We start from the raw sequence: 26,581 nt of genomic DNA, 5'->3' as shown, positions 1-26,581 counted from the left end.
AAAACGTTCAAAAAATTAAAATAAAATAAAATGCAGATTCCTGAGCATCACTGTACCCCTAGGGAAGCAGAATCTCTGGCAGAGGAGCACCAGAATCCATATTTTAAAAAAGCACCACAGGTGACTCTGATGCACAGTGATTTGGGGGTGCTGGAGACTCACACTTAGAGAAGCTACCCGCAGACTCAGGAGCCTGGCTGCTCAAGGCTTCAGGCCACACATTGCCTTGGAGATGGCAGATATTAGTGGCTATCATCTGAATCCACACCGAGAATCTCCCTGTGGATTTTTCTCTCTTGGATCTTGATTTCCCTTGATAGTCCTCTGGTTCTAAGAACTGCTTTGGCCCTGCTGGAAGCAGAGAAGGAGTTAACTGAACTGAGGCCACAGAGCAGAGAGGGAAGGAACTCCAGGGTCATTTTACAGAGCGGCTGGGGTGTGGCCCAGGGCTTCAGTAGGTGCCCAGAGCCATTCCCAAATTAGAATGGGGTGGGATTCAAAACTGCTTTTCCTAGTCACTTGCCTTTCATGTGTAACCACATGCAGTGTGTCAACATGCTTTCCGGCGCCGTTAAGCACCAGCAGTTTTGTTCCCTCTGGGTTCATGGACGCTTGGTATTCCGGTTATGTGTTGTCTTGGAATAGCTCTGTGCTCCGGGGCTTGGGCAGCTGAGCATTGTCCATTAACTCTTTCAGCACCAGGGCCCCTACAGATGCTAAGGGCTTTTTAGTTGAAATAGAGCAACAACCACCGTGAAATGAGAAAATGATGGCTACTCAGGAGACCTAGGTTCTTGCCCTGCTCTACCACCTGAGCCTTGGTTTCCTCATATAGAAAATGATGTTAGGTCTAGACTCTAGACCACTTAGAAAGTCTCTTCTAGAACTGACGTTCCATGATGCTACTTTTTGTACCCTCTGGCTTTTCTCTCTGCCCTTGAACAAGTCTTCTAAATTCTCTTCTAGGTTGGGCATAGGAGAGTCACCGAGTTGGGAAGTTTCCAGAGAACCCAGATGATTAAGTTAATAACAACAAAGTATATTCCTATTTAATGCACCGATGAAGTATAAAATTGATAAAGCCAAGTTCATTGCAAACTTGAATAGTAAGGCCTGGGAATTTTGAGACCTGTTTGTCTTTTCAGACATGACTGTAGCCACTTTGTTTTGTGGGCGTGAACCCATTGCATGGACTGTCAAGTGATAATAATAGTTAAAACAATAATAACAAATGATGACAATACTGATTTGTAGATGTAGAGCACTTCAGTGTTTATGAACTTTTTTTTATGGGGATCACCTTGTTTGACTTGATCTTCACAATAGCCTTGTGAGTTAGGCAGGGTGGTTCTGCTGTCCCCATTTATTTCTTTAAGTGGCTAAAGAAATGTTGAGGCCCAGAGTGCCTCTGTGGCTGATGCAAGATTACCTGGCTCTAGCAAGTGGCAGAACTAAGACTAGGTTCTAGGTCAGAGGCATGGTTCAGGGTGCTTTGCAGAGTATCACCTCGCTGGGACGGGGTACCATCGTTCATCTGGATTACTTACAGACCTGTAGAACTCAATCACCTGCTAACCTGGAAATTGACCAGGGCATCTCTTACTCCACCCAAACCTTTAAAATTTTGCCAGCCAAGTATTGGCATGGTTAATAATATGCTGTCATTTAGAGCACACAGCCAGTGTGTGTACAAACTCAGTCACTCAATAACCACCCAGATACATGCTACCGCAGTTGTTTGGCAGCATTGATGGAGGCTGAAGATACTAACTATTCATTAAATGAATTGTTTTACTGTGCTCAACATTTACAAGATTTCTGTGACTGTGGTATCTGTCATTAGTCAGTGCTGATTAGGTACCTGCCCATTTCTTGGTGATAGATGTTCATTGACTATTCCAAAATATGCCCTGTCCTCAACAGACTTCCTTCCAATAAACCAAGATAAATATCAAAATAACACATGAGAAGGTGCCTGGGTGGTTTAGTTGGTTAAGTGTCTGCCTTCGGCTCAGGTCGTGATCCCCTGGTCCTCAGATCCAGTCCCGCATTGGGCTCTCTGCTCCTCAGGGAGCCTGCTTTTCCCTCTGCCTCTGCCGCTCTCTCTCTCTCTTTCTCGCTCTCTCTCTCTCTGTCTCTCATGAATAAATAAAATCTTAAAAAAAAGTAACACGTGAGAACTGATAGCAATGCATGAGGCTGATCCAGTGACTATTTAGACTTCAATCCATTTAGCTCTGTAGTTTCAAAGAATCAAGTGCTATTTCTTTATTCCTTCTTCTTCATTGTTGTGAGCCATGTAAGGGAACTCATTATCCCATTAACAGGTATTCAGGAGGGGGAGGTCTGAAACTTAGGGATACCCTTTCTTCCCAAGTGGCTTGTTGGTACTTGGCATGCTTATGCACCATTTGCCGGGCAGGAGTTACTGGCTGTAGATCAAGCTTCTCAGCTCGTGCCTGGTGCCAGGGAGATGCCTGCTCCCAAGGTAGTGGTTACTGCTTTGAAAATAAGTGTGTGGATTTTTGGGTGACGTCATTCCAGTTTGGCACAGACAGGTATTTCTCTGGAATGAACCAGCAGGGGTGAGCCAGGCTGTCTGTCTCAGTCATCTCCCAAGATTTCATTCATTCAAAAAAATCTGTTAACACATCTGCGTGTTTTTTTTTTTTCTGTGTGTTTGTCATGTGCTGTAATTACTTACGGGGTTTCTGGTGACATCTTAATTAACTAGAGAAGAAAAAACAAGATATAATTGTAGAGTTATTCACAGATTATTCTGTGGCATTCTTATAATAAGGAATATGTGTTAACTGTAATGTAGATGGTTATAAAATCTTATTAAACTGAGAAACATATATTTTTTGTTCCTTGCTCATCAGTCATACCTTTTTTATGTCTTTTGCTCTTGCTATGATGTTTTAAGTGAATTAGTCAGCTCACATCTTTTGATATGACCACAGACTATTTTTGGGGGGCTTTCAGGATGGAAATGTAATGCATAAATGAATTTCTAGGCCTTTGGTTCTATGGATTATATTGGGGTGAGGTGTGCATAGTGTTTGTTCTCTAGTATTTGGATTGTACCCAGAGTTACACAGGGAGAGTTTAGTAGCCTCTTTGTTTATACCTCCCTATAATTCTGAGAACACTAGTGGCAAGACAGAGAGTATAAACAAAGGGAAGGTCCCAGGTCTGCAGAAGCCATAGAGAAGGCTGCTGGGCAGGCAGGTCTTCTTTGTCAGCCAGACCAGGGTTCCACAATGGGTCAGTGTACACACGAACATTGAGACCAAGATAAGATGTGGGTTGTGGCTCATGGACATGCTAGGAGCAAGAAGACCATGTATCAGATCCAGGAGGTTCTGCAAATGTGGGAGAAGCAGGTCAGAAACAAGAATGTTACTCCCTTTATCTCTAGAGCTCAGAACAGTACCTGGCATCTAGGAGGTGCTCAGTCATGATTTGTTCATTGAGTGAAACAAGAAGACTTTAGAGAAGGGACCTGGACAATAAGATGTCAGAAATCTAGGCAAGAAATCTGAATGACAGAGATTTAAATCTTGTGTAGACACCCTCCACTGCTGCCGGGTCTGGTCTCAATGATGTCCACAGAGCTGTCTTGAGTGATTATAAGAATCTCCAGCCTCCCTGCCATGAACACGGGGTCGGGTGGGGATGGCTGAAGGGAAAGCAAAGTCTCCTGCCTGTCATAAATTGATGGAGACATCTTTGGTTAGGGTCTACGATGGCTCAGATTTGAGAACCCCTCCCAGTTTTCTGACGTAACCCAGGCGGGGAACGTTGGTCCTGTAATCATTCAGGAAATAGTTATTAAGATGTCAGACACGATGCCAGTCCCGTTCTCAACTTCAAAGCAGATTCTTCAGCTCTCAGCTTGTGGACATGCCATGATCCCAAGGGTGTGGCTGGGCTCCCTGGAACTAATCCAGAGCCACAAGAATGCCATTTCCATACAGCACTTCCCCCAAACCTGATTATAGGGGACAATTTAGACTATTTTGAGGAAGGTGGGTACACCACTGCTTGAATCCTTTCTAATCATCTATCTCGGCTCCTGAAGACAATTTGTGGGATGAACTTGTCCCTGAAAATGTGAAAGCTCATTTCTCCATACATAGAATATACATTTTTGCCTTTGGCCCTTTTCCTGTGTCGGAGCTCTCCTACCCTGATCTCACTGCCGGCAAGGCTGAAGCGGAGCTGTGATAAGCTCTGAGAAGTGTGCCTGCCCCCCCCCCAACCCTGCCTGCTGTCTTTGGAAACCTGCCTCCAGCCTGCCACCGAGCTCCTGGTTCGCACAACCAGGGGCCACCATTATAGGCAGAATCTTTTTCAAGTCACTTCCCACCTTGGTGATTTTTTTTTTTTCTCCCCTCCTTCTTTTAACACCTTCCCCAGCAAATCCCATCCATCCTCTGGCTTATCTGGGTCAGCAAGGGTCTGATTTTATGCATGGCGCTGTCAAACCATAAATCCGCTGCAGCTTTGCCTCTCCATCCAGCCCGTCTGCTTCTGTCAGCATCAGCAAAATGCATAATAGAGAAAATAAGCCAGAAAGGCTAATAACATTCATCTGAATAAAATAATCTCTTTGGCTGCCTCAGTTCATTTCATTTTAATCAAGGTGCCAGGAGGGAATTTAGGCTTAAAAAGCCGACTCCCTGCTTGTCACTAGTTCCCTGTCCAACTGTCACTAAATGATCCATCCCTTTTATTAAGCGGGTACCGGTTTTTGTTTTTTGTTCTTTGGGGTTTTTTTTTTTTTGGTCTTTTTTCTATCCTCTTCATAGTCGGCCACTCAGTAACATATATCGAATGTATTTAACTCATTTTGGGTTTTGTCTCTCATCACATATGTGTCTATTTTCGAATGTGAGGAATCGTATTTTTCTTAGATGGATTGATATTTGCCATCCCTGTGGACGGACTGGTAGTTTTGATAGGAATTCTGAGAAAGAGGGGCTCAGAGGAAGTGGCTGAAGTGTCTCGGGCTCTGGTGATCCAAGTTCCCTTTGGCTTCCTTCCTGTCTCCTTCAGCACACGGTTCCCCGTGTAGAATGCAGGAGTGATTGTTTCTTAGGGAAAGGACAGTGGAAGATTAAATTCTGCTCTCCCTTTGGTATCTCCCTCACGTCTTCCCAGAGACATACAGCTGCTCGGTTAATTGCCGATAGCTGCCGTCTTATCCCCACCATTCTTGGCCAAGGGCTGTGCATTTTCAGCAGGCTGCGCTCTTGGCCCTGGCCCAGGGCCTGGTGAGGAGCCTGTTGGAAATTGACGAAAGCTGATCCCAGTTTGTTTGGAAATAAAAATAATAATATTTCTTCACATTTGTTCACTGCTTTACTGCTGATGTAATTCTTTTGCATTCAGCGTCTGATTTTAGCCGCATAACAGCCCCGTAGGTGGGCAGGCGGGGGCCATTGGCCCAAAAGGAAACGCACCTCTGTAGAAGAGTGCAGAAGGTCCAGCCATCCAGAATGCCAAGCTTGTGTCACGTGTCCCATTTGCAGAGCTGTGAGCACAGCGGTTCTTCATTAAATGGCACCTTCGGCCAGGAGGCCTTCTGGGATTTTACAGTGAGGTTTTGCAGATCTTTAGGGAGCGAGACGTACACCAACGGGGCGCGTGTCCATCTTATAGGGGAGACAACTGAAACGGAACAGAGGGGATGTGGCGAAAAAGGGAAGTGTAATAGGGAGGCCAACATGGACCTTTCTAGAGTTCTCTCTTTACCCGAGATATTGTAGAGAAATCCCTTGGAGCATTTGCTGCTAAGTTTTGTTGAACGTCCATAAATAGTCCAAAGTTGAAGGAGAAAAACTGGCCTAATGGATTTGAAGCTAATGATTCAGCTGTGCAGGTTTATCCTTTTGATGCATTTATAATGATAATCTCTTCTGTGGGGACATAGCCAGCTTGTGACTTTCTGGGCCTCCTTTCTTTTTTTTACTCCAGAGTCATTCCCTCTCAAGTGCAGTATTATGTTTTCTTGATCTGCCTCCTGAAAAAAATTTTAAGTAAGAAAAATACTTCTTGATATTTTGTCTGCTTTTTAGGGATTAGTGTTTGAGGAGGTTTGCAGCTGTTCAGTACATTCCTAAGGGATGCAGACCCTTTTCTTTAAATGCCCAAGTATTACACAACCTGACTCCAGGGGCGGGGAAAGTAAAGAAACTGTACAAACAAATGATAGATGGAAAAGATATAAAGACAAATTTCAATCTCCTAACCAAACGAAGTTCCCTTGGCTCCAGCAGCCCCAAATAAAATAAGGCTGCAAAGCTGTTAAAGCAGGAAACCACTCTAGCAGAACCTTCATATGCTCCCTATGAAATCACGTCTCGTTGACTTGCTTATTTTCCAGCGTGAAGTGTGTTTCATCTTTGTTCGTGTTGGCGGGGAAAAGTGCCTCTATGGTATATGTGTCTTCCCCTCCTACTACTTGCCCTTCACCTCTCCTGCTCCACCACTGCCCCAAAATAAATAAATGAATTAATTAAAACACCTCAGTTGAAAGGAGGAATATGTTCAAGAAAGCATACAAACTCAAAGAACTAAATATATTGCCTGAAAAACTTCAGTAATAGGAAAAGGGAGTAGGGACCCGTATGAGAAGCATACAACAGTTTAATACTATCTTGAAAGGCTTTTTTAAAATAAAAATTGTGCACAGAATCCCCATACATACAGCAGATCCAAAGCAGTGTTTTATTGGTGTAAATCCACTTTTAAAGTGCAAGTTTATGAAGAGTACTCATTACAGGGTCAGTCAGTGAGAACAATGAGGCTGTGTTCAGGACCCCAAAATATTGAAGTTAGAGGGGGCGCCTGGATGGCTCAGTTGGTTAAGCGTCTGCCTTCACCTAAAGTCATGATCCCGGGGTCCTGGGATCGAGCCCCACATCAGGCTCCCTGCTCAGTGGAGACCCTGCTTCTCCCTCTCCCTCTGCTGCTCCCCTTGCCTGTGCTCTCCTGCTCTCTCTCCATCAAATAAATAAATAAAATCTTTAAAAAAATATTGAAATTAGGATTATGAATCAGAAGTGCAGTTTTATATCAGTTTCAGCATCCAGGTTATTTCTGGTTCTGGTATCAAGGAAATCATGATTCACACAGATGGATTATAATCTTGGGATAGTTTTAAATTTAAATTTAAATTAAATTGGCCTAGGCTCTTGAAAAAGGATATTTTTGTTTTGAAGTTGAATCACTAACATTACCTAGCACCTATTCCCATCCCCCTTCATAAATATTATTGGGGAAGCACAAAAATGTATAATAAGCATAAAAACAATTGATAATGATGGGATGGTATTGAGCATTCTCACTACCCAACCATGGTCTACTATGAACCCAGCCTAGGCCCCTGAACCTTGTGTGGCATGTAATTGAACTTGGCCACTGTGTGTTAAATCGTGCTCACCTGCACAGCTTTACCTAAGGAGGCGCACAGGCTTGAATTAAAAAGGAAACCTGTGCAGAGCAGCATCCGTTCTAACCAACAGGACATTTTTCAGAAGTTCAGATACACGCATCGGTTCTTTATTCCAGAGTTTGCACAGAACGAAGCTCGCCTAGCAGCCCATGAGACATTGTGATAGTGTCAACCGCAGGGAATCTGGATCCCTTTCACATTAACTGGAGGTTGCTCATTTGAATGGATGTGTCACAGTTGTTTGAAAGTGAAATGTGTTTCTCTGTAATTCCAGAGTTTCTCAGAACACACTTTAAAAACTCCTGCTCACTGAAACCAATAATAGCCATTCCACCACCTGCTCTAAGGATGGAAGGCTATGCACTAAAAGTGTGTTACCACTTTAGAACCTCTTCATTTAATTATAAATATATAATTCTGAATATATTTACAAATGTATTAGTTTTAAGGCATAAGACTTTTTATTTTAAAAGATTTCCACTTTTGTCCATCCTTTTTATTAACTTTTGTTTACTCATCCTTTCTTCTCAGGCTCCCCTTGGGATTTATGCTCTGTACCCTCTTCCATGGTGTTCAGTTGGTTTTGCTTCTCCTACTTCCACTTGTGATCTGCAGTGTACATTTGTGGGCTAGCTGGCCCTTTGTTCATACCAGTAATGTTCTGCTGTATTACAGGTCTTTCTTTCTCTCCCACTCTGCACTGTGATATCAGCACTTTTACAACTAAAAGCCCCTAATACTGTACTTTGTTCATTTCAGATACGAACGTTTATACGTTTGTGAAAATGAGTTGTAGTACCATATTTAAGTGTGTGAAGCACTCTAAGGAAAGACCTAATAGAGACAACCAACCCATGTCCACCCATAAGAAGCAGACCGAGCTGTTGTCAAGTTCAGATCTTGTGAGATCTACTCTTTTAAAAAAGCAAGTGTAATTGCCTGATATATTCCAGGCTTACTGAGGACATGGGTACTTTGCCACCCAACAAAAATGTACATTTGATTATTTAGGATTTGGTAACTGAAACTGATTTGGAATGTGTTAGAAAGTTTTCTTGCAGTGAAAACACCAAAGGTCACTGAATGCCTGTACTCAGCTTTGAATTTAGGATTGTTTTTTTTTTTTTAAAGATTTTATTTATTTATTTGAGAGAGAGAGAGAATGAGAGATAGAGAGCACGAGAGGGAAGAGGGTCAGAGGGAGAAGCAGACTCCCCGCCGAGCAGGGAGCCCGATGTGGGACTCGATCCCGGGACTCCAGGATCGTGACCTGAGCCGAAGGCAGTCGCTTAACCAACTGAGCCACCCAGGCGCCCAGGATTGTTTCCTATTTTTCACTTTTTTGGGTTTGTTTTTCAGATGCTAAACATTTTGAAGGGAATGGATTAATTACATGTGTATCTCTCTCTCTCTCTCTCTCTCTCTCTCTCTCTCTCTCTCGGCTAGCTTGTGTGTGCTTGTGTGTGCGTGTGTGTGTATGTGTGTATATAAATTTGTTTCCATAAAAATCTTTCTATTTCCCTAGAAGAGTAAGAGGACATAATGTTGCCAAAGCGGTCCGAACAGAAGTATTAGGTATTCTGACTGCAGAGAGGGGTGTGATGGCTGGGGCAGAGGTGGGGGTGGGGGCAGATAGAGAACAGTTTCAGTTTGGACTCTAGCATTCATTGGATTGAAGTAGCTTCTTAGTGCTGGTTAGACAGATGTTTGATATAATGGTCTGGGGTGTTCTGAAGCCAGAGGAGGTGTGGCGTGATTAGTTGGTAATTGTTACCTTATTACAGAATTGGAAAAGCCCCTTCTAAAGTTGAATTCCCTGCTCTACAAATCACAGCCGCCGAAAGCCTCCGGCTCTGAATGCAGGCAGTGCGACTCAAGAACCGAGCCACTGTCCACTCTCTTTGCATTAAGAGTCTGACTGTACGGAGGGAAGAGGGCGAAGAGAATGAACAGGTTGTGATTCTTCCCAATGATTAAGACCCTTCTCTACACTTCCAAGGCTTGGTTTTGAATTCCAGCATTGCCACCTTTTAGCTATGTGACCTTGAACAAGATCTTTAACTTTTCTCAGTCAACTTCCCACATCTGCTGAATGTGGTTAATAATACGCCCTTCCTCAGGCTGTCGTAGGGTTCAAGTTAAACAACGTGAGTATAGGGCCCAGCTATGTGCCAAGTGCACAGTAAGCCCTTGATAAATAGTACAACAAACAACCCCTACTTTCAGTTTCTCTTTTTAAAGAAATCCAGCTTGCAGATGTAGAATTTTTCTGTTGCTTAAATCAGTGCTGCGAACTGAGTAGATAATCAGTCTGGTCTTTTGGATCACAGTGTTTTCATTAGAAATGAGCACGTAGGTTTGGCATTTCACCACTCCACTCAGGCTGTAGAAGTTTTAGGAATGCACGTATTTGGGTATGGCTTGTGCTCTTGGTTGTATGGGCCATGACATAATGGCTCAACCAATGAACTGAAAACCTCCTTAGGTGTGTTCTGTGGGCCTGAAGAGGTTTTAGGGACTTTTTTTTTTTTTTTCATAGCAAGGGCCTCGAAGGTTGTTGTCTTCACTGAATCCTAATATGAATAATGTGTGGGGATGTGGTCTGTAGTGCTCTCGTGATTTTTGTCTCTAGACCTCTAAGTTTTGTCCCCAACCCTAGACACAAACCAAATGTCTTAGTGGCTAAGGCTATGGACTTTGGAGCCAGACAGCCTAGACCTGTCCTAGTCAGATGACACAGAGCTGCGTGGTTCTAGTCCCTGACTCCTTCTTATAGGTCTCTGTGACTTCTTACTAGCTGTGGGCAAGTGACAACTTCTCTGAGTTTCAATTTTCTAATTAGTAAAATGGGGATAACGGTAGTTCTTTACTTACAGGAAAATGATGAAACTTACGCAATAATGCATATAAAACATTTACTAAGTTCCTAGAATGTAATAGATGCTCAGCAGATAATCCTGCTTCTCCTCTTTCTTCCCTTTTCCTCTTCCTCTCTCCTCCCTCTTCTCATTATTCTTGTTTTCTCCACTGAGTTTTTAGATAGAGAAAACTAGAGGTGCAGGCTTCAGGAAAGGTATCTATTTCTGGCTTGGCTTCGATCACTGTGATTTTGTGACATGGATTGTATTCATAGTTGTTGGCCCTGGCTACTCACCGACACTGATTTTTTTTTTTTCCTTGCTGTTTCTCTGCAGGAAGGATCAGAATGTTCTCTCTCCAGTCAACTGCTGGAATCTCCTCTTAAACCAGGTGAAGCGGGAGAGCAGGGACCACACCACCCTGAGTGACATCTACCTGAATAATATCATTCCTCGATTTGTTCAAGTCAGCGAGGACTCAGGAAGACTCTTTAAAAAGGTATATGGCTATTTCTAGGCACAGAGATACTTGGGTGGAGCAATAATACCATCTTGTAAATAAGAGAAAGACTATTGTATTGGCCTAGCTAAAAGGCTTTCCATTGGTCATTCCCTACCACGATCTCGTGGAGAAAAAGTACTGAATAGTCATTCTTTTCTTCCTTTCTGAGTTGAATTAATAGTAGCCCTGGAGAGTAACCATTTGCAAGGTACAACCCCACCACTGGCAACATAATTCATAATCTGCATGTTTTAGTGATGACAGTGTTTGCTTGATTTCCTTGAGTGATTTGTGAAGCTGTTGAGATTCGGGCACCTTCAGTGTCATTTCAAGTTTTCCTCTTCTAGTTCATGTATGTTTATGATTTAGTTGAGTTTTCTTTCTAAGCGCTCATCTTGGCCAAGGTGAACTCATGAATTTGGTTCTTCTTATCATGACATATCTTGCTCTTTGGGTTCCTGAATGCTTTCTGAAGCTCAATTGTTTGTCACAATTCCTTGGATGTGAGTTGAAAAATCTGACCGAGGAAAAACTCAAAATAAATTGTGGTAATCTTAAGAAACTTATGTAAAATTGACCTTACCTGTCAGTGGTGGAAATAGTCTCTTGGAAACTCAGGAACCTCTTTTCCAAGCTCTCTCAACCTGAGCTCTCAGTGGAGTCACTGATTCATGACTTTTGGTTACAAATGGTGGCAAAAGCCCCAGCCATTGTATGTAATGTACCATGTCTAACATTCAAGCTCTGGTATCCCCAGAAGACTTTTCAGAAGACGAATAATCTTCCCACAAGTTTTAGGTATAAAGAGGGTATATAGGGCTATTTCATTGGTTTCATATATAGGAAATTCATTGGTTTTCATTTGACAAAATCCAGGGGTAAAATCTGAGGCTGGGAGAGAAAGGACTTCAGTAAAACAGGACTGTGGTCATGAGTAGCCAGTTTGCCAATTCTTAACGTTAGGAAGTTTTACAGATTTCGGTAGGTCTGGAGTTAGAACCCATTTTCTTCTGTTTATACCAGCATGAAGAAAAGAACTGATTTAGAATATTCCATCTATATAACGCATCTGTGTAGGGGCTTTTCCTGTGTCTTAGAGACAGGATATGAAGAGTAAAAAGCATCTGACAATGAAAAAAAGGAAGAGAAAAAGAGCTCCTCCCAGAGTTTACCAACTATTTTTAGTGGCCTGGCTGCGCTGCGGTTGGGGCCATACTTCATTTAGGGGTAAAGGTACTTTTCACCATTTCCTCATGGTTTCTAGCATCTGTTCTAGCTTCCTTGTCATTCGTCCGAATTATTCTGCAACACTTGGTGATGTATGGATGTGGCTAAAATGAACGACTGTAGTTAATACTGTACTGAATACTGGAAATACTCTAGAGACTAGATGTCCCATGCTCTTTTCTCTCTCTCTCTCTCTCTCTCTCACACACAGACAGACACACAGACACACACACACACACACACACACACACACACACACACACACGTAACCGTGTGAGGTGGTCTGTTAATTGGCTTGACTGTAGTAATCATTTCACTATGTATACATCTATATCAAATCATAATGTCTTACTCCTTAAATATATAGCTTTTATTAGAAAAAAAATTAAGCCAATTTAGGTAGAACCTTGATAGTAATCAGATGCCACTTCAGCCCTTCTGTGTGACCTTGACAGCCACTTAGATTTTCTCTAGAAAAACAGGGGCTGACTGATCATTTCCTCCTTCATTTTCTCTGTTCATCTGGGAAAAAACTTACGTGGGGGATATTCAGCTATCTGGACTTCACCCAAGCTCTCAGCTACCTTTTTTTCCCAGCTTTAGAAGGTTAGAGAAGAGCCACGCTCAGGAGTATTACGGCCCTTCCAGATCAGAGATGTGTATGCTGAAGGCAGCCCCTTATCAAAGCCACGGATGCTTCTGGTTCCTCAAGTACTCTTCACATTTCACCAAGAGCCCAAGTGCATGGCTTGTGGGTCTTTACCCTCCAGAAAGAAAATCTGCCCGTGAATGATATTCCTAGCCATGGTCTCAGAGTTGATCTCCGTAAACTGTGCATTGCTTTGCTGGGGGTGTAAGGAAGAATTTCTCATTCCTCACAGGACTATTTATATATTACATTTCACTGAAGAAAGGTGCACATATCATGGGGCTTATAGCTGCATGCATTTTTGCAAACCGAACACACCTGGTAACTAGTGCCCAGATGAAGAAACATGATTTCAGTGCCCTAGAAACTCTGCTCATGCTTCCTCCCAGTCCTCAGGGGGTTGGGAAGGGTGGTCCCAACCCCCAAGGATAACAACTATCCTGACTTTTAACAGCAGAGATTAGTTTTACTTAGTTTCATACTTTATATAAATAGAATCATACAGTGTATACTCTTTTGTGTCTGGTTTCTGTCATTCAGCATATGTTTGTGAGATTTATTCATACTGTTTTATATGGTTGCAGCTCATAGGACTTTCTCTTGATCTTTATAACTTTTCATCAGTTAAATTATAGTTATTATTAGAGATATGCATAGGATTGCGAATAGCCAATGTTTACTATCCCACTGCGTGAATAATCTCTTTTCTCTCTCCCCTGGGGTCCATTGTAGGCAGAGCATTCTAAGGTAGAAGCTGGCTTGGCTGATCACAAGAGTAAATTAATTCTGTTTTGGCTGGGTGAGGGCCTCTCTGCCTTCTCGTAATGGGCACAGAGGCATTCTGTCTCCATAACTTAATTTTTTATTCCCTTTTGTTTAAAGTGTGTTGCACTTGAAGAATTAGAAATCCCACTGGTTAAGATATAGTAATCAGATAAAAGAACTAAGGAATGAGCCCGGCCACACTGTCAGTTAAGTGAAGCTTCCCAGGGCTTGCTTTGCTCTATCAGAGCAGAGGTCTCTTCCAGGTAACCCTTTCTCTTGGGCTCAACTCTGCTAGCAACTCTGAAACCTTAGACAATTACTTCTTTCTGTGCCTTAGTTCCCTAAAGTTTAAAAAAAAAAAAAAGTGCTTGGCCTATGTGATCTTCACACTGCCTTCAAAATCTAATACACGATAATTCTATGATGAATTCTGTGATGCCCAATATAGGGTATCCTGTGTTGGGGGCTTCATTCTGGTTGTTGGGCGACCTTTGTTAAATTGTGATAAGGAAACTGGAGTCCTCCTGATACAGACAAATAAAAGTAGGTGTGGGTATGGAGAGGGGACTAGCTTAGGCAATTAAAGACCAAATTTCTTGAGGAATGAAGCAGTGTTTCGGATTCTCTTACCTATAATGGCCAGCAACCAAGAGATGCCAAACAGGAATCCAAGTGTATAAAATAGTTATACTTTTTGTTTTACCTATAAATTCGGTTCCAGCAGCAACAGGGAAATCCACATTTCTCTGGAGACACAGGCTTTAGGAAAGACACCTTTATTTCTGGTTCGGCTATGGACACCTGTGAAAATTCACCTGAGTTTTATGTGAATTTGGATCTATTTCTCACCAGCAGAAGTCATGGGTTTTCCTCCTTTTTTTATTCTTTTTAAAAAAACTCTGTAAAACTTAATGATTCACTAGCAAAGGTTATGATAACAAAACCCACATTTTTTGAACCCTTATGTGCTAGGTACAGTATTAAACACTTTATATGCTTAATCTTTACAATAATTCCCAGAAGTAGTTGCTATTAATAGCCCTATCTTATGAAGGAGGAAACTGAAACTTAGGGAGATTAATCAAAAAAATGAGCTGAGGCTAGTATTTAAATCCATTCATCTCACTCTAGAACTTGAGGTTTCCTCCTACATGCTGTGTTAGGACTCGGGGTATGGTGTGCAGAGTAGAGGGTGTTCTGGATTTTCTTACTCTTTTTGTTGAACCCAGATATTTCACTTAGTTACAGAATTAACCTAACCTTTTCTCTTGCACACAAGCCTTCAAAAGGTTTGGAGGTGTTAAACATCAACATTGGGTTGTTTCTCCTACCTGGTGTCTGGGCAAGCAGCTGGAAGCTGACAGTGAAATAGGACAGCAGGTTTTTCTCTCCAGGGGCAGGATCGCTAGTAAGGGGGAAACAAAGACTCATTAAATGTGAGAACTGGCCAAAAATCTGGCTCACAGCTAACTCAGCTAATTTGGGGATGTCAGGGTGGCTGCACAGTTGGCCCCTCTGTACTACTGAACCCCCTTAAAGGGATGCTCCTTGCTGGCCCTCTGGTTTGTGGTTATGTCTGCTGGGATATATTTTACGTTTTGCATGAAGCCATGGTGGAGATTCCTTTAGCTAAATATAACATCTAGAGAAAGTAGCCTCCTGTCCACAGCTTAGAAACAGACCCACTTTGTCTAGGACTCCAGGGGAAATAGAGCTCATTTGGTGCTCCTGACATCTCCTTTCGTGTAATGAAAGCTCAGTCTGTCTAACCCCTATTGGAACCAAGGTTTAGGCAAATATTATTGCTGCCACCTTCATTTGTTTAATGTGGTGGCTTCAAAATCAGGAGCCAAACACTACCAAGTTTGACTTCCAGCTCCACATCGTCTCTGTGAGAGACGTGTTCTAAAGAATCCCACCAAGAATAGAAATCATTTTCCCCACTTTTTCATTTAAACCAAAGTAAACTTGGGTGTGCTTTTCCCACAGGGGAGAGGACAATCCTGTGCTCCCTTTTTCCTTTCACTTAGCTGGAACACACCAAAAGTACCTTGGACTTTGCTTTTCAGCTCACTGCTTCTGGCCCTTAGTTGCGCATTAGCCTTGGCAGCCAGTCAATTCAGAAAGTCCCAAGACTCTCAATTGCATCCTTTTTTGTTTGTTTGTTTGTTTGTTTTTTACAGTATTCCAGTTGCTGTACTTTTGTTTTGCCTTTAGTACCCTAAGTTTCCATGGTAGAAAGGTCAAATTGAGCAAGTTAGGTCAGATTCCTGGTAGACCAGTAGTTCAGTAGTTCTCAGTTTTGCCTGTGTGTGAGTCATTGTGGGAGTTTAAAAAAAAAATCTTTGTGATTTGTGAGACAGATCTCTTGGTATGTGAAAAGCATGAACAATAAAAAAAAAGGTAAACTGGACATCATCAATTCTTGGACTTTGCTCTTGCAAAGACATTGTTAAGAAAATGAAAGACAAATCACAGACTGTGAGAATATATTTGTGATATACATAACTTAATAATCAGAAGACAAACTACCCAAATTTTTAAAAATAGGCAAAAGATTTTAATAAACACTTCACTAAGAAGATATATAAATGGCCAATAAGCACATGAAAAGATGTTCAATATCATTAATCATTAGGAAAATGCAAATTAAAGCGATAAGGAATGTGCTACATACTCACTAGAATGATTAAAATTAAAAAGACTGACAACGACAGTGTTAGGATGGATGGAATGCTCATATGTTGCTGGTGAGAATGTAGAATGGTACAACCGCTTTGGAAAGTAGTTTCGCACTTTCTAATAAAGCTAAGTTTGTATTTACCATATGACCCAGCAATTCCACTGGTAGGTATTTACCCCAGAGATATAAAAGTATGTATCTCCACAAAGACTTGTATCTGATTATTCATAATAGCTTTTGTTTTAGGCTGAGCAATGGTCTCCCCAAAGATGTCCATGTCCTAATCCCTGGAACCCATGAACTTACCTTATCCTTACAAAGACTTTGCACATATGGTGAATTTGTGGATCTTGTAATGAGGATATTATGCTTCATTATCTAAGTGGGCCCTAACGCAGTCATGAGTATCCTTATTAGAGGGAGGTAGAGGGAAGTTACAGACAAAAGAGAAGAAGGCTATGTGATGGAAGTAGAGGAAAGCAGAGTCACAGAGAGAAGATGCTAGGCCGCTGGCTTTGAGGATGGAGGAAGAGACCACGAGCCAAGGAATGCAGCTCTAGAAGCTGGAAAAGGCAAGGAAACGGATTCTGCCCGAAAGCCTCCAGTGGGAATGCAGCCCTGTTAGTTTTGTCCCTGTGAAATTGGTTTTGGACTCTGACCTCCAGAACTATAAGAGAATAGAAATTAAAAATAGAACTATTGTATGATCCAGCAATTCCACTTCTGAGTGTTTATCCAAAGAAAACAAAAACACTAATTCCAAAAGATAGTTGCATCCCTATGTTTATTGCAGCATTATTTGCAGTAGCCAAGATATGGAAGTCACATAAGTGTCCATCATTGGATGAGTGGATAAAGAAATTATAGTGTATATATAATGGATTATGATTCAGGCATAAAAAAGAATGAGATCCTGCCATTTGCAACAGCATGGATGGACCTCAAGGCCATTATGCTAAGTGAAATAAGGCAGAGAAAGACAAATGCCATGTGATTTTCTTATATGTAGAATCAACGAAAACAAAAAACCCGAAGCTTATAGATACAGAGAACAAATTGGTGGTTGCAAGAGGCAGGGGGATGGGGGTGGGAGAAATGGGTGAAGGGTTGTTTGTTTGTTTGGTTTAAATAAATTGAATACAAATTAAAAAATTTTTTTTAAGATTTTATTTTATTTTAGAGAGAGAGAGAGAGAGCAAGCAGGGGAGGAGCAGAAGGGGAGAGGGAGGGAGGGGTAAAGAATCCCAAGCAGACTCCACACTGAGAATGGAGCCTGATGTGGAGCTTCCTTTCAATGACCTTGAGATCATGACCTGAGCTGAAACCAAGAGTCTGACGCTTAACCCACTGAGCCACCCAGGTGCCCCCAAATTAAAAAAAAAAATTTAAGAGAATAAATGCATGTTGCTTTAAGTCACCCACTTTGCAGTAATTTGTTGTAACTGCCTTAGGAGACTCATAGTATATTTGTAATAGTCAAAACTGGAAACAACTCAAATATCCATCAACAGATGATTGGGAAAACATTGTGATATATCCATACATGAATACTACCCAGCAATAAAAAGAAACGAAATGCTGATAAATGCAATAATGTAGACGAACTCCAAAAACATTATATTGATTAAAAGAAGCCAGACACAATGAATACATTCTGTATGATTCCATTTATATGAAATTTTTTTTAAAGATTTTTTGTTTATTTATTGAGAGAGAGAATGATAGAGAAAGAGCATGAGAGGGAGGAGGGTCAGAGGGAGAAGCAGACCCTCTGCTGAGCAGGGAGCCCGATGTGGGACTTGATCCTGGGACTCCAGGGTCATGACCTGAGCGGAAGGCAGTCGCTTAACCAACTGAGCCACCCAGGCGCCCCCCATTTATATGAAATTTTAGAAAAGATAGCTCTAATCTGTAGTGTTAGAAAGCAAATCAGTGATTACCTTGGGGCCAGGGTGGGATGAGGGGGTTGACTGCAAAGGGACACAAGGGAACCTGAGGAATTATGGAAATGTCATACAATCTTAATTATGGTGGTGGTTACATGAGTGTGTGCGTTTGTCAAAACTTGTACACTTAAAATGTATACATTTTATTGTATGTAAATTATGCCTCAATAAAGTTGATTTAAAAAATAATTTTAAAAATAGCACCCCAGGGCGATTGAATCAGTCTCTGGGATAGGGTCTAGGTTGATTCTTGCGTATAGCCAGGGTTGAGAACCATTGTTGTAGGCATTCTGGTTTTTGTCTTGGGGAAACCCAAAAACACAGAGGACATCTGAATCCATAAGATCCTGTCTGTGCCCCTGCAACGATGTTGAGACATCTAGGCTGGTTTATCTAGGCAACCAGTTGAGGCTTCCCTACTTTGTTCTTAGAGGGTGACAAAGGGTAAATCTGGATTCAGATAAGTAAGTCACATTGCAGACAGTGGGAGATACAAGAAGGGTGCTGAGGAAGAAATGTAATAGGGCACAATGAATTCTTTTCTCTAGGGTCTTTGGATGTCCTTTCCCATTGGTTGATGAGTTACAAGAGACTTGTCATGACCACTCAGATTTCAACCCAACGAAATGGGTCTGGCGGTAAAAGGATAAAGGGGGTTCGAAACTAAAAACAGTGCATGTTACCTACCTACCTGTTTATCCCCAGTAGATAGGGACAGGATTTCCTAGAGCCTTTGAGTCCAGCTGCCTCACATATGTGAAAAGACTGGATATTGTAAGGAGGCACGTTCTGTGGTGGTGTTGTGATGATAAGAAAAGGAGAAGTGATCCACAATGCCAGTGTAATCGAATGTCCCTGGCGGGTAGTGTAGATTGAATGAATGGAGAAAGAATGGACTTCCAATGGTTGTGTTCTGCACTTCTGAGAAAGAGTTTAACCTGGAGACATCTTTGGGAGGAGGAGCTGACTGATTTACCCTGCCCTCTCTTCCCCAGTCCACCCTACACTTCCTTCCAGTGGAACTCAGTATCTGCAGTTGATTGGATTTCCTCCATGTTATAACGTGATCATGAACAACGTGGTGATCAGCTTTATAGACGACCATTCCCGTTGTCCAGTTTGTCTTGATGGTAGCAAAAATCTGTTCTGATTAATTGAGCTTTATTTTCTCATGTCTGATGAAGAGATCCTCTTTGGAGAAAAGAATAGGATGGGAAGTTGAACTTATTTGAGTAGGGGATGGAAGGCTGCCAGCTACTTCAAAGGTATCTCTGCTGATAAGGGGCGTCAGGTTTGCTGCCAAAGCCAACACGGAGGGGAGCTTTGCAGCTAGTGCCGTTGGTGCTGTTTTAGCTCTTGGTTTCTGTGACGCTTCGGTCAGCAGCATCTGTATCTTCTTCCTTGGGGCTCCTCTCTGGGTGGTCTAGGCCTTTTTGGACTTAGGAAGATCCAGCTCAGAGGGAGTGTGTGCCTGCACTCTTTTCCTTCGGTTAGTTTATGTGGTTGCCTTTTTGGTGTCTCAGTTCTCAAATATCTATCTGCCTTTTCTGAAAGAGCCCAAGGTGTTGTAGGTAGAACATTCAAAGGTGTAATGGCACTGCCATCTTTATAAGTCATCGAATGGTTAGGAGACTGCGTCACAACTGCACAATGGGGAGGGTGAGAAAGAGAGTGCGGTAGATAGAAACAAGTGTCCAAATGCAGCCTTGTGTCTGAATACTACTCTAAACTGGGAAAGCATACAGTCAATAAGTATTTTAGTGAAGACTATAAACAGCACTGTGCTGGCTAAAAAGAGCTTAAAATGAAATTAATGGGGAAGGTTTGTCCCCAGGGAGTGTAGGGCTTCTCTGGCCGCTCTTCACAGGGCTTAGATCTCCCCAAACTTCCCTTGGGATGATGATAATAAGACCAGTAATAACATGCTTATATAAAAATGCCTGCTATCACTATTATACACTGTAGTAGGCCCTAAATGTGTATTTTTCCTAATCCTTTCATATATTTTGCGAGAGTTTTTTTTTCCCCTTGACTTTTTACAGAAGTTTAAAATACTTAGAAGAGTACACATATTGTAAAGTGTTCGATGAATTTTTATAAGCTGAAAGCAACTATGTAATTAGCACCCAGATAAAAAAAAGAATGTTACCAGTATCCCAGGAGCCCCCCTCTTGTCCCCTTCCATTCATTTCCCCCTGAAAAGTAGTCACTCTCCTGACTTTTAACACAAGGGAAGCATTTGCCTGCCTTAAAAAAAAAACCTTTTAGGGCGCCCGGGTGGCTCAGTCGTTGGGCGTCTGCCTTCAGCTCAGGTCATGGTCCCAGGGTCCTGGGATCGGGCCCCGCATCCGGCTCCCTGCTCGGCGGGAGGCCTGCTTCTCCCTCTCCCACTCCCCCTGCTTGTGTTCCCTCTCTCGCTGTGTCTCTCTCTGTCAAATAAATAAATAAAATCTTTAAAAAAAAAACCTTTTATAAATGGAATCATAAAATATTCTTTCAGCAATTTAAATATGTCATTCTTTTGTTTGCTGGCTTCTACTGTTTCTAATGAGAAGTCGGCTGTGTGATGTGAATTGTTGTTCCCTGTATGTAATATTTTGGGGTTTGGGGGCCTGCTTTTTTTTTTTTTTAGTTGAAATACAATATTATATTAGTTTCAGGTGTACAATATAGTGATTTGACAGTCATATACATTACAAAATGCTCACTATAATAAGTGTAGTTACCATATGAAATTATTACAATATTATTGACTATATTTCTGAGGCTGTACTTTTCATCCCTGTAACTTATTTATTTTATAACTGGAAGTTTGTATCTCTTAATCTTGAGGGCTGCATTAATATTTTTTTGAGATTTATTTATTTGAGAGAGAGAGGGCATGTGTGGCCTGGGGGGAGGGGCAGGGGGAGAGAATCCTCAAGCTACTCCCCATTGAGTGTGGAACCTGATGTGGGGCCCGATCTCACGACGACCCATGAGATCAGGACCTGTGCCGAAACCAAGAGCCAGACACTTTTTTTCTTTTTTTAGGTTTATTTATTATCTGTACACCCACGTGGGGCTCGAATTTACAACTCCAAGATCAAGAATTGTATGCTCTTCCTACTGAGCCAGCCAGGCACCCCATTATTTTTTCTTCAGCAGTTTGAGTATGATGCCATTGTATTTCTTTGGCTTGGATAAGTGCAATATCTAAATATTCTGGATCTGTGGATGGTATTTTTTTCCTCAGTTTGGGGAAATTTCTGGCAAGTACTTTTACATCCCATTTTCTCTTCTTGCCTTGACTCCAACTGCCCGTTCATTAGACTGCTTGGTATAGTCCCACAGGTCACTGAGAGAGTCACTGAGGTCACTGAGGCAAGCTTTTTTTTTTTTTCCCTGTGTGCTTCAGTTTAGATAATTTCTAAAGTTAACCAATCCTTTCTTTTGTTGTGTACAATCTGCTAATAACACTCTCTGATGAATTTTTTATTTTACTTATTGTATTTTTTAGTTTTATGATTTCCACTTGGTTCTTTTTTTCAGTGTCCATGTAACTTCTGAAATTTCTCTTGTTATTTTCAAAACACAGGTGGCAGTATTTAAAAATTGTTATCTGCTATTTTCAACACTCACATGATCTGTGGTTCTCTTTCTGTTTATTGGCTCTTCTCTTGACCGTGAATCTCATTTCTTTATTTTTTCATGTTTGCCAATTTTTGATGACATATCGGATGTTGTAGCTGATACATTATAGAGATTCTAGATGTCCTTATCTTCCTCTGAAAAATGTTAAGTTTTGTTCTAGCAGCCAGTTAAATTATTGGTTGGTCACCTGGAACTTACGGGAATTCATTTGATGCTTTGTTAAAGTGGGTCTAGTTTGGCTTTGTCTTTAATTCTGAAACATATTCTGTATACTTAAGGCGTGACATTTCTAGGGTTTCCATGAAAAGCAGGCCTGGAACTCCAAACTCTGTTTCCTCTACAGTGGGCAGCAGCTAGGATGACCAGTAGTTCCAATGTGCCTGGGGTTAACGGGGTTCCTGGGACATGAAACTTTCAGTTTTATCCATTCTACAGTTGATGGCATTTGTGTAGTTTCCAGTTTGAAGCTATTATGGATAATCCTGCTCTGAACATTATATTGGAATGTTATTTTTCTTCCCATTGTAGAGTTGAATACATTAGAGCTCACATTGGTAAAATACTCTTTTGTAAGGACCACAAAGAGATGACAATGGAATTTGAACTCCCTAGCTCTTCCTACTGTATTCCACTACCACCATGTTTCAGGATTGATGGGTGGTATCTTAACCAAATAGTTATTGCCGTTGTCACGGGTCACAGTCTGAGCTTTAAGAATAGTGAATTCAAAACCTGCTTCTCTCTTCCCCGTCTACGCTTCCCCAATTTACTCTCCCTCTCTCCTTCCACTCCTCCCGCCTTCTCTCCCCCCTTCTTCCCCCCTTTCCTCTACCTCTTTCTTTCCACTCCTCCTCCCTTCCCTCTCCCTCTCCTCCTTTCTCTCTATTTTTTCCATTCTCCCTTCCTTCTCTCTATTCTTTTGAATAATAATTTTAGACGTTATAGTACATGTACAGTGTAGGAAATATAAGAAGCAAAAGTATGATAATGAAAAACCAGGTTGTAGTCTACAAGCTATTTGTAGTCTGTTGTTTTAGACAAGATCTTCACTTTTCCAGGGCACCTGGCTGGCTCAGTTGGTAGAGCATGCACCTCAATCTCAGGGTCATGCGTTCAAGCCCCACATTGGGTGTGGAGCCTACCTTAAAAAAAGAAATTACAAAAAAATAAAGATCAGGGCACCTGTGTGGCACAGTTGGTTGAATGTATGACTCTTGGTTTCGGCTCAGGTCATGATCTCATGGGTTGTGGGATCTGGCCCTTGTTGGGTTCCACACTCAATGGAGAGTCTGCTTGAGGAGCCTCTCCCTCAACTCTCCCCCCACCCTCTCTCTCTCTCTCTCTCTCTCTCTCTCAAATAAATAAATAAATAATCTTTAAATAAAAAAAAAAATCTTTACTTTTCCATTTCATCTCATCTAAATTTTCATCTCTTCTAACGGCCAGGCCATATATTTCCCTAATTATCTTAAAAATGTCCTTGAAACTGGTTTGTCCAAGCCAGTATCTAATGCCCACTCATTTTTATGTCCCTTAAATCTCCTTTAATTTAGCACTGTTCCTTTTCCAGGACACTGATTTGTTGAACAGAGCAGGCCAGTTGTCCTGCAGCTTGCCCCACCTTCTAGATTTGTCCGGTTGCTTCCTTGTGTTGTTGCTTAACTTCTTGCTGTATCTTGTCTTTCCTATTAATTGGAGGTTGGTTCCATTGGCCAAATCTATTCAAGTTATACATTTTTGACTAGGATGCATAATAGGCAATGTTGGGTACTTCATGTTATATCACATTAGGAAATATATAATATCTGGTTAGCCTGTTGATAGTGATGCCAACATTGACCCCTCAGATTAGGGTGGTAACAGTTTGAACCTTCCATTTTACAGTTAGATTTTTTTTCCTTATGTGATCAAAAGGCCATTGTATGGTGTTATATGTGATGCCATCGTACAGATGTTGGGTGTTAATTCAGTCATTCATCTGACGGTTTTAACATCAATGATGATTCCAGCCAAGTAACTTTAATATCATCTCCGTACCTCTTATGCTTTACTGCGAGATACCTCTCAGAAAAGGAGAGGATTATTAATACAACTCATCAGGCACCATGCAAATAGACAGTAGTTTATAAAAACTTAACTACTCCCAGGAGAAATCCCACTAATGGCGCAGAAGCTGGCTAGGTACCATTTTTTATTATAAGAGTCACAGCAATAATAAAAATAATAATAATTATAACTAATACTAAATGAGTGCTCACCATGCCCAGGGACTATGGGACTATGCTAAGTACTTCATAGGTATTAACCTATTTAGTCATCACAACAACCCTTCAAGATGGTTTCATCATTTCCAGTTATAGGTAAGCACTGGGCAGAGGGGCTAAGCAGTTGACTCAAGGTTATGGGACTGGTTAGGGGCAGAACTGGGATTCATGTGTAGGCAGCCTGCTTCCCCTGAATCATCTCTTCCCATCACTGTGCTCTGCCGCCTCACTGGTAGCAAGGTGGCAGTGATTATGTTGGTCAGCTGACGGGCCAGGATTTGTGCAAGGAATTAAGGGCTCGTGCATTCTGCAGTTGTGCACTTAGATGCTTCCGCCAGGCCAGACTTCCCATTGTGCTTTTCTGCTTCTGCTTCTTGCCCAGCTTGTCCAGAGAGAGAAGCATCTTTGATTTCAGCCTCCTTTCTTGCAGGACTGGCTTCTTTTGAAGGCTTCCCTTCCTATTTATCTCTGTTAAGAATTTTCCTTTGAATTTCTCCCTGCTTGTCTGAGCATGACTTTTGTATAAAGTGGGGAGAAAAATAAATTCTCCTTCTCTTGAGATAGCATCTTTAGTTTTTCCATTCTCATTTTCTTTTCTTTAGGTACGGTAGTGGATTTTTTTCTGATCTCTTGGTTGTTTTACCCAATCCTGCCTTTCTTTGCTTTTAAGCCTAGCTCTTAGGGTCCCCCCCTCTTTTACCCTGTGCTCCGGAAATCATTTGGATCTATTTCAGCTTTTCCTAATATATACTCACTATGAAACTTCCAGTTACAGGTTAGTTTTAATTGTCTGCACAAATTCTTGTCTTCAAGAGACCATAGGAACCTGGGAGCATCCCTCCTCATGGTCTCAAGAGCTCTCAGAATCATATTCTTGTTGAAGTAAGACGTTATTGTTAAGGCCTAGGGACAGGACTGTGAAGTAACAACAGAAATATCAATTTTTATTTTATGTTTCTTTTGATTTTGAAGCAGACGAAAAAACCCTGTAGCTTAGTTTTCTTTTCTTTTCATTTTTTTTTTTTTACAGATTTTAATTTTTAGAGAGAGAGAGAGAGAGAGCACAGGGGGGAGGGGCAAAGAGAAAGGGAGAGAGAGAATCTCAAGCCGACTCCCTGATGCACACAGAGCCTGGTACAGGGCTCGATCTCATGACCTGAGCTGAAATCAGGAGTCCAACACTTAACTGACTGCACTACCCAGGTGCCCCAGTTGTTTTTTTTTCAATTGTAAAAGTAATTAATACATGTTTTTTCAAGACATTGCGGGGAAACAAAAAATAATAAAAAGAAAATAACGGGGGCGCCTGGGTGGCTCAGTCAATTAAGCGTCTGCCTTTGGCTCAGGTCATGATCCCGGAGTCCCTGGATTGAGCCCCACATCGGGCTTCCTGCTCAGCGAGGAGCCTGCTTCTCCCTCTGCCCCTCATACTCACTCTCTCTCTCAAATAAATACATAAAATCTTTTTTAAAAATTAAAAAAAAGAAAATAACGATTACTGGGAATCAGTTATTCCAGTATTTTTTTCTGTGTGCCTTTTTCTTTAGAAAATTAAGATTATGTTGTATATTAAGTTTTGTGTACTTTTTCCCATTTAACATTTTAAGGGAGTATTTTGTCTGTGTCATTGTGCCTTCTTTAAAAACACTGTTTTTGGTGACTGTGCAGCATTCTATCCTCTGGCTATTGTATAGGCTTTTCATACATTCCTTATGGTTCTTTGGCTGGTGTGGTTTTGACTCTATTGGACCGTGTTCTGGTATATCCAGGAGCAATCCAGAATCTTACTGGTATCTTCTTGGAAATTACTTATTGCCTGTATTCTCATTTGGAAATACTATACTTTTGATGTGAGGCAAGGAGAGAGGGTTTCCCCACCTTCTTTCTCTTTGTCTTCCTCTTATATCTTCCTCATTGTCTCTGAGCTCAGCTGGGAATCTAGACCTCAGAGCTGTGTCTGAGCCCGGGCCCTGGCTGGCTCGGTGGAGTACTTTTGCTGTGCTGGGTTTCAGTTTCCTTATCTTTACACTGCAGCAAATTGCTCATATCATACCCTCACCCCTGCCTTCCCAGAATGTCAGAGGAATCAGTAAAACCTGGGAAGATAGAGTTCTGCCATTGTCAAAAAGACAAGAGATAACAAATGTTGGTGAGGACGTGGACAGAAGGGAACCTTTATACACTGTTGGTGTGAATGTAAATTGGTGCAACCACCATGGAAAACAGTATGGCCGTTCCTCAGAAAATTACCAACTGTAAGCTACTGTATGATCCAGCACTTCCATTCCTGGGTATATATCTGGAGGCATTGAAATCAGTATCCAAAAAGATATGTGTACCCCCATGTTCACTGCAGCGTTATTCACAATAGTCAAGATATGGAGACGACCGAAATGTCCTTCAACAGATGAACATGTAAAGCAAATGTGGTATATATATACAATGGAATATTATTCAGTCATAAAAAAGAAGGAAGTCCTGCCATTTGTGAAAACATGGATGAGTCTGAAGGGCATTATCCTCAGTGAAATAGGCCAGACAGAGAAAGACAAATACTGCATGGTATTACTTATACATGGAAATTTTTTTAAA

The 26,581-nt window shown here is 41.6% G+C and overlaps 1 protein-coding gene across 3 annotated transcripts in view; it reads left to right on the top strand.

Annotated features, from left to right (window-relative positions):
• SRGAP2 (SLIT-ROBO Rho GTPase activating protein 2) overlaps positions 1–26,581 on the top strand; it is a 226,544-nt gene that overhangs the window by 101,566 nt on the left and 98,397 nt on the right. For all 3 annotated transcript variants that reach the window (XM_028120152.2, XM_028120147.2, XM_028120146.2), the window contains exon 4: positions 10,657–10,819. In XM_028120152.2, the coding sequence (XP_027975953.1) occupies positions 10,657–10,819 (163 nt within the window). The remainder of the gene's footprint in view (positions 1–10,656; positions 10,820–26,581) is intronic.

Source organism: Eumetopias jubatus, unplaced genomic scaffold (assembly GCF_037043125.1).
Source record: "Eumetopias jubatus isolate StellerSeaLion01/CBP00866 unplaced genomic scaffold, mEumJub1_p1.0 scaffold_12, whole genome shotgun sequence".
Classification (NCBI taxonomy): domain Eukaryota; kingdom Metazoa; phylum Chordata; class Mammalia; order Carnivora; family Otariidae; genus Eumetopias; species Eumetopias jubatus.
The sequence above is the reverse complement of the archived record's forward strand: the minus strand, read 5'-3'. Positions and strand labels throughout refer to the sequence as shown.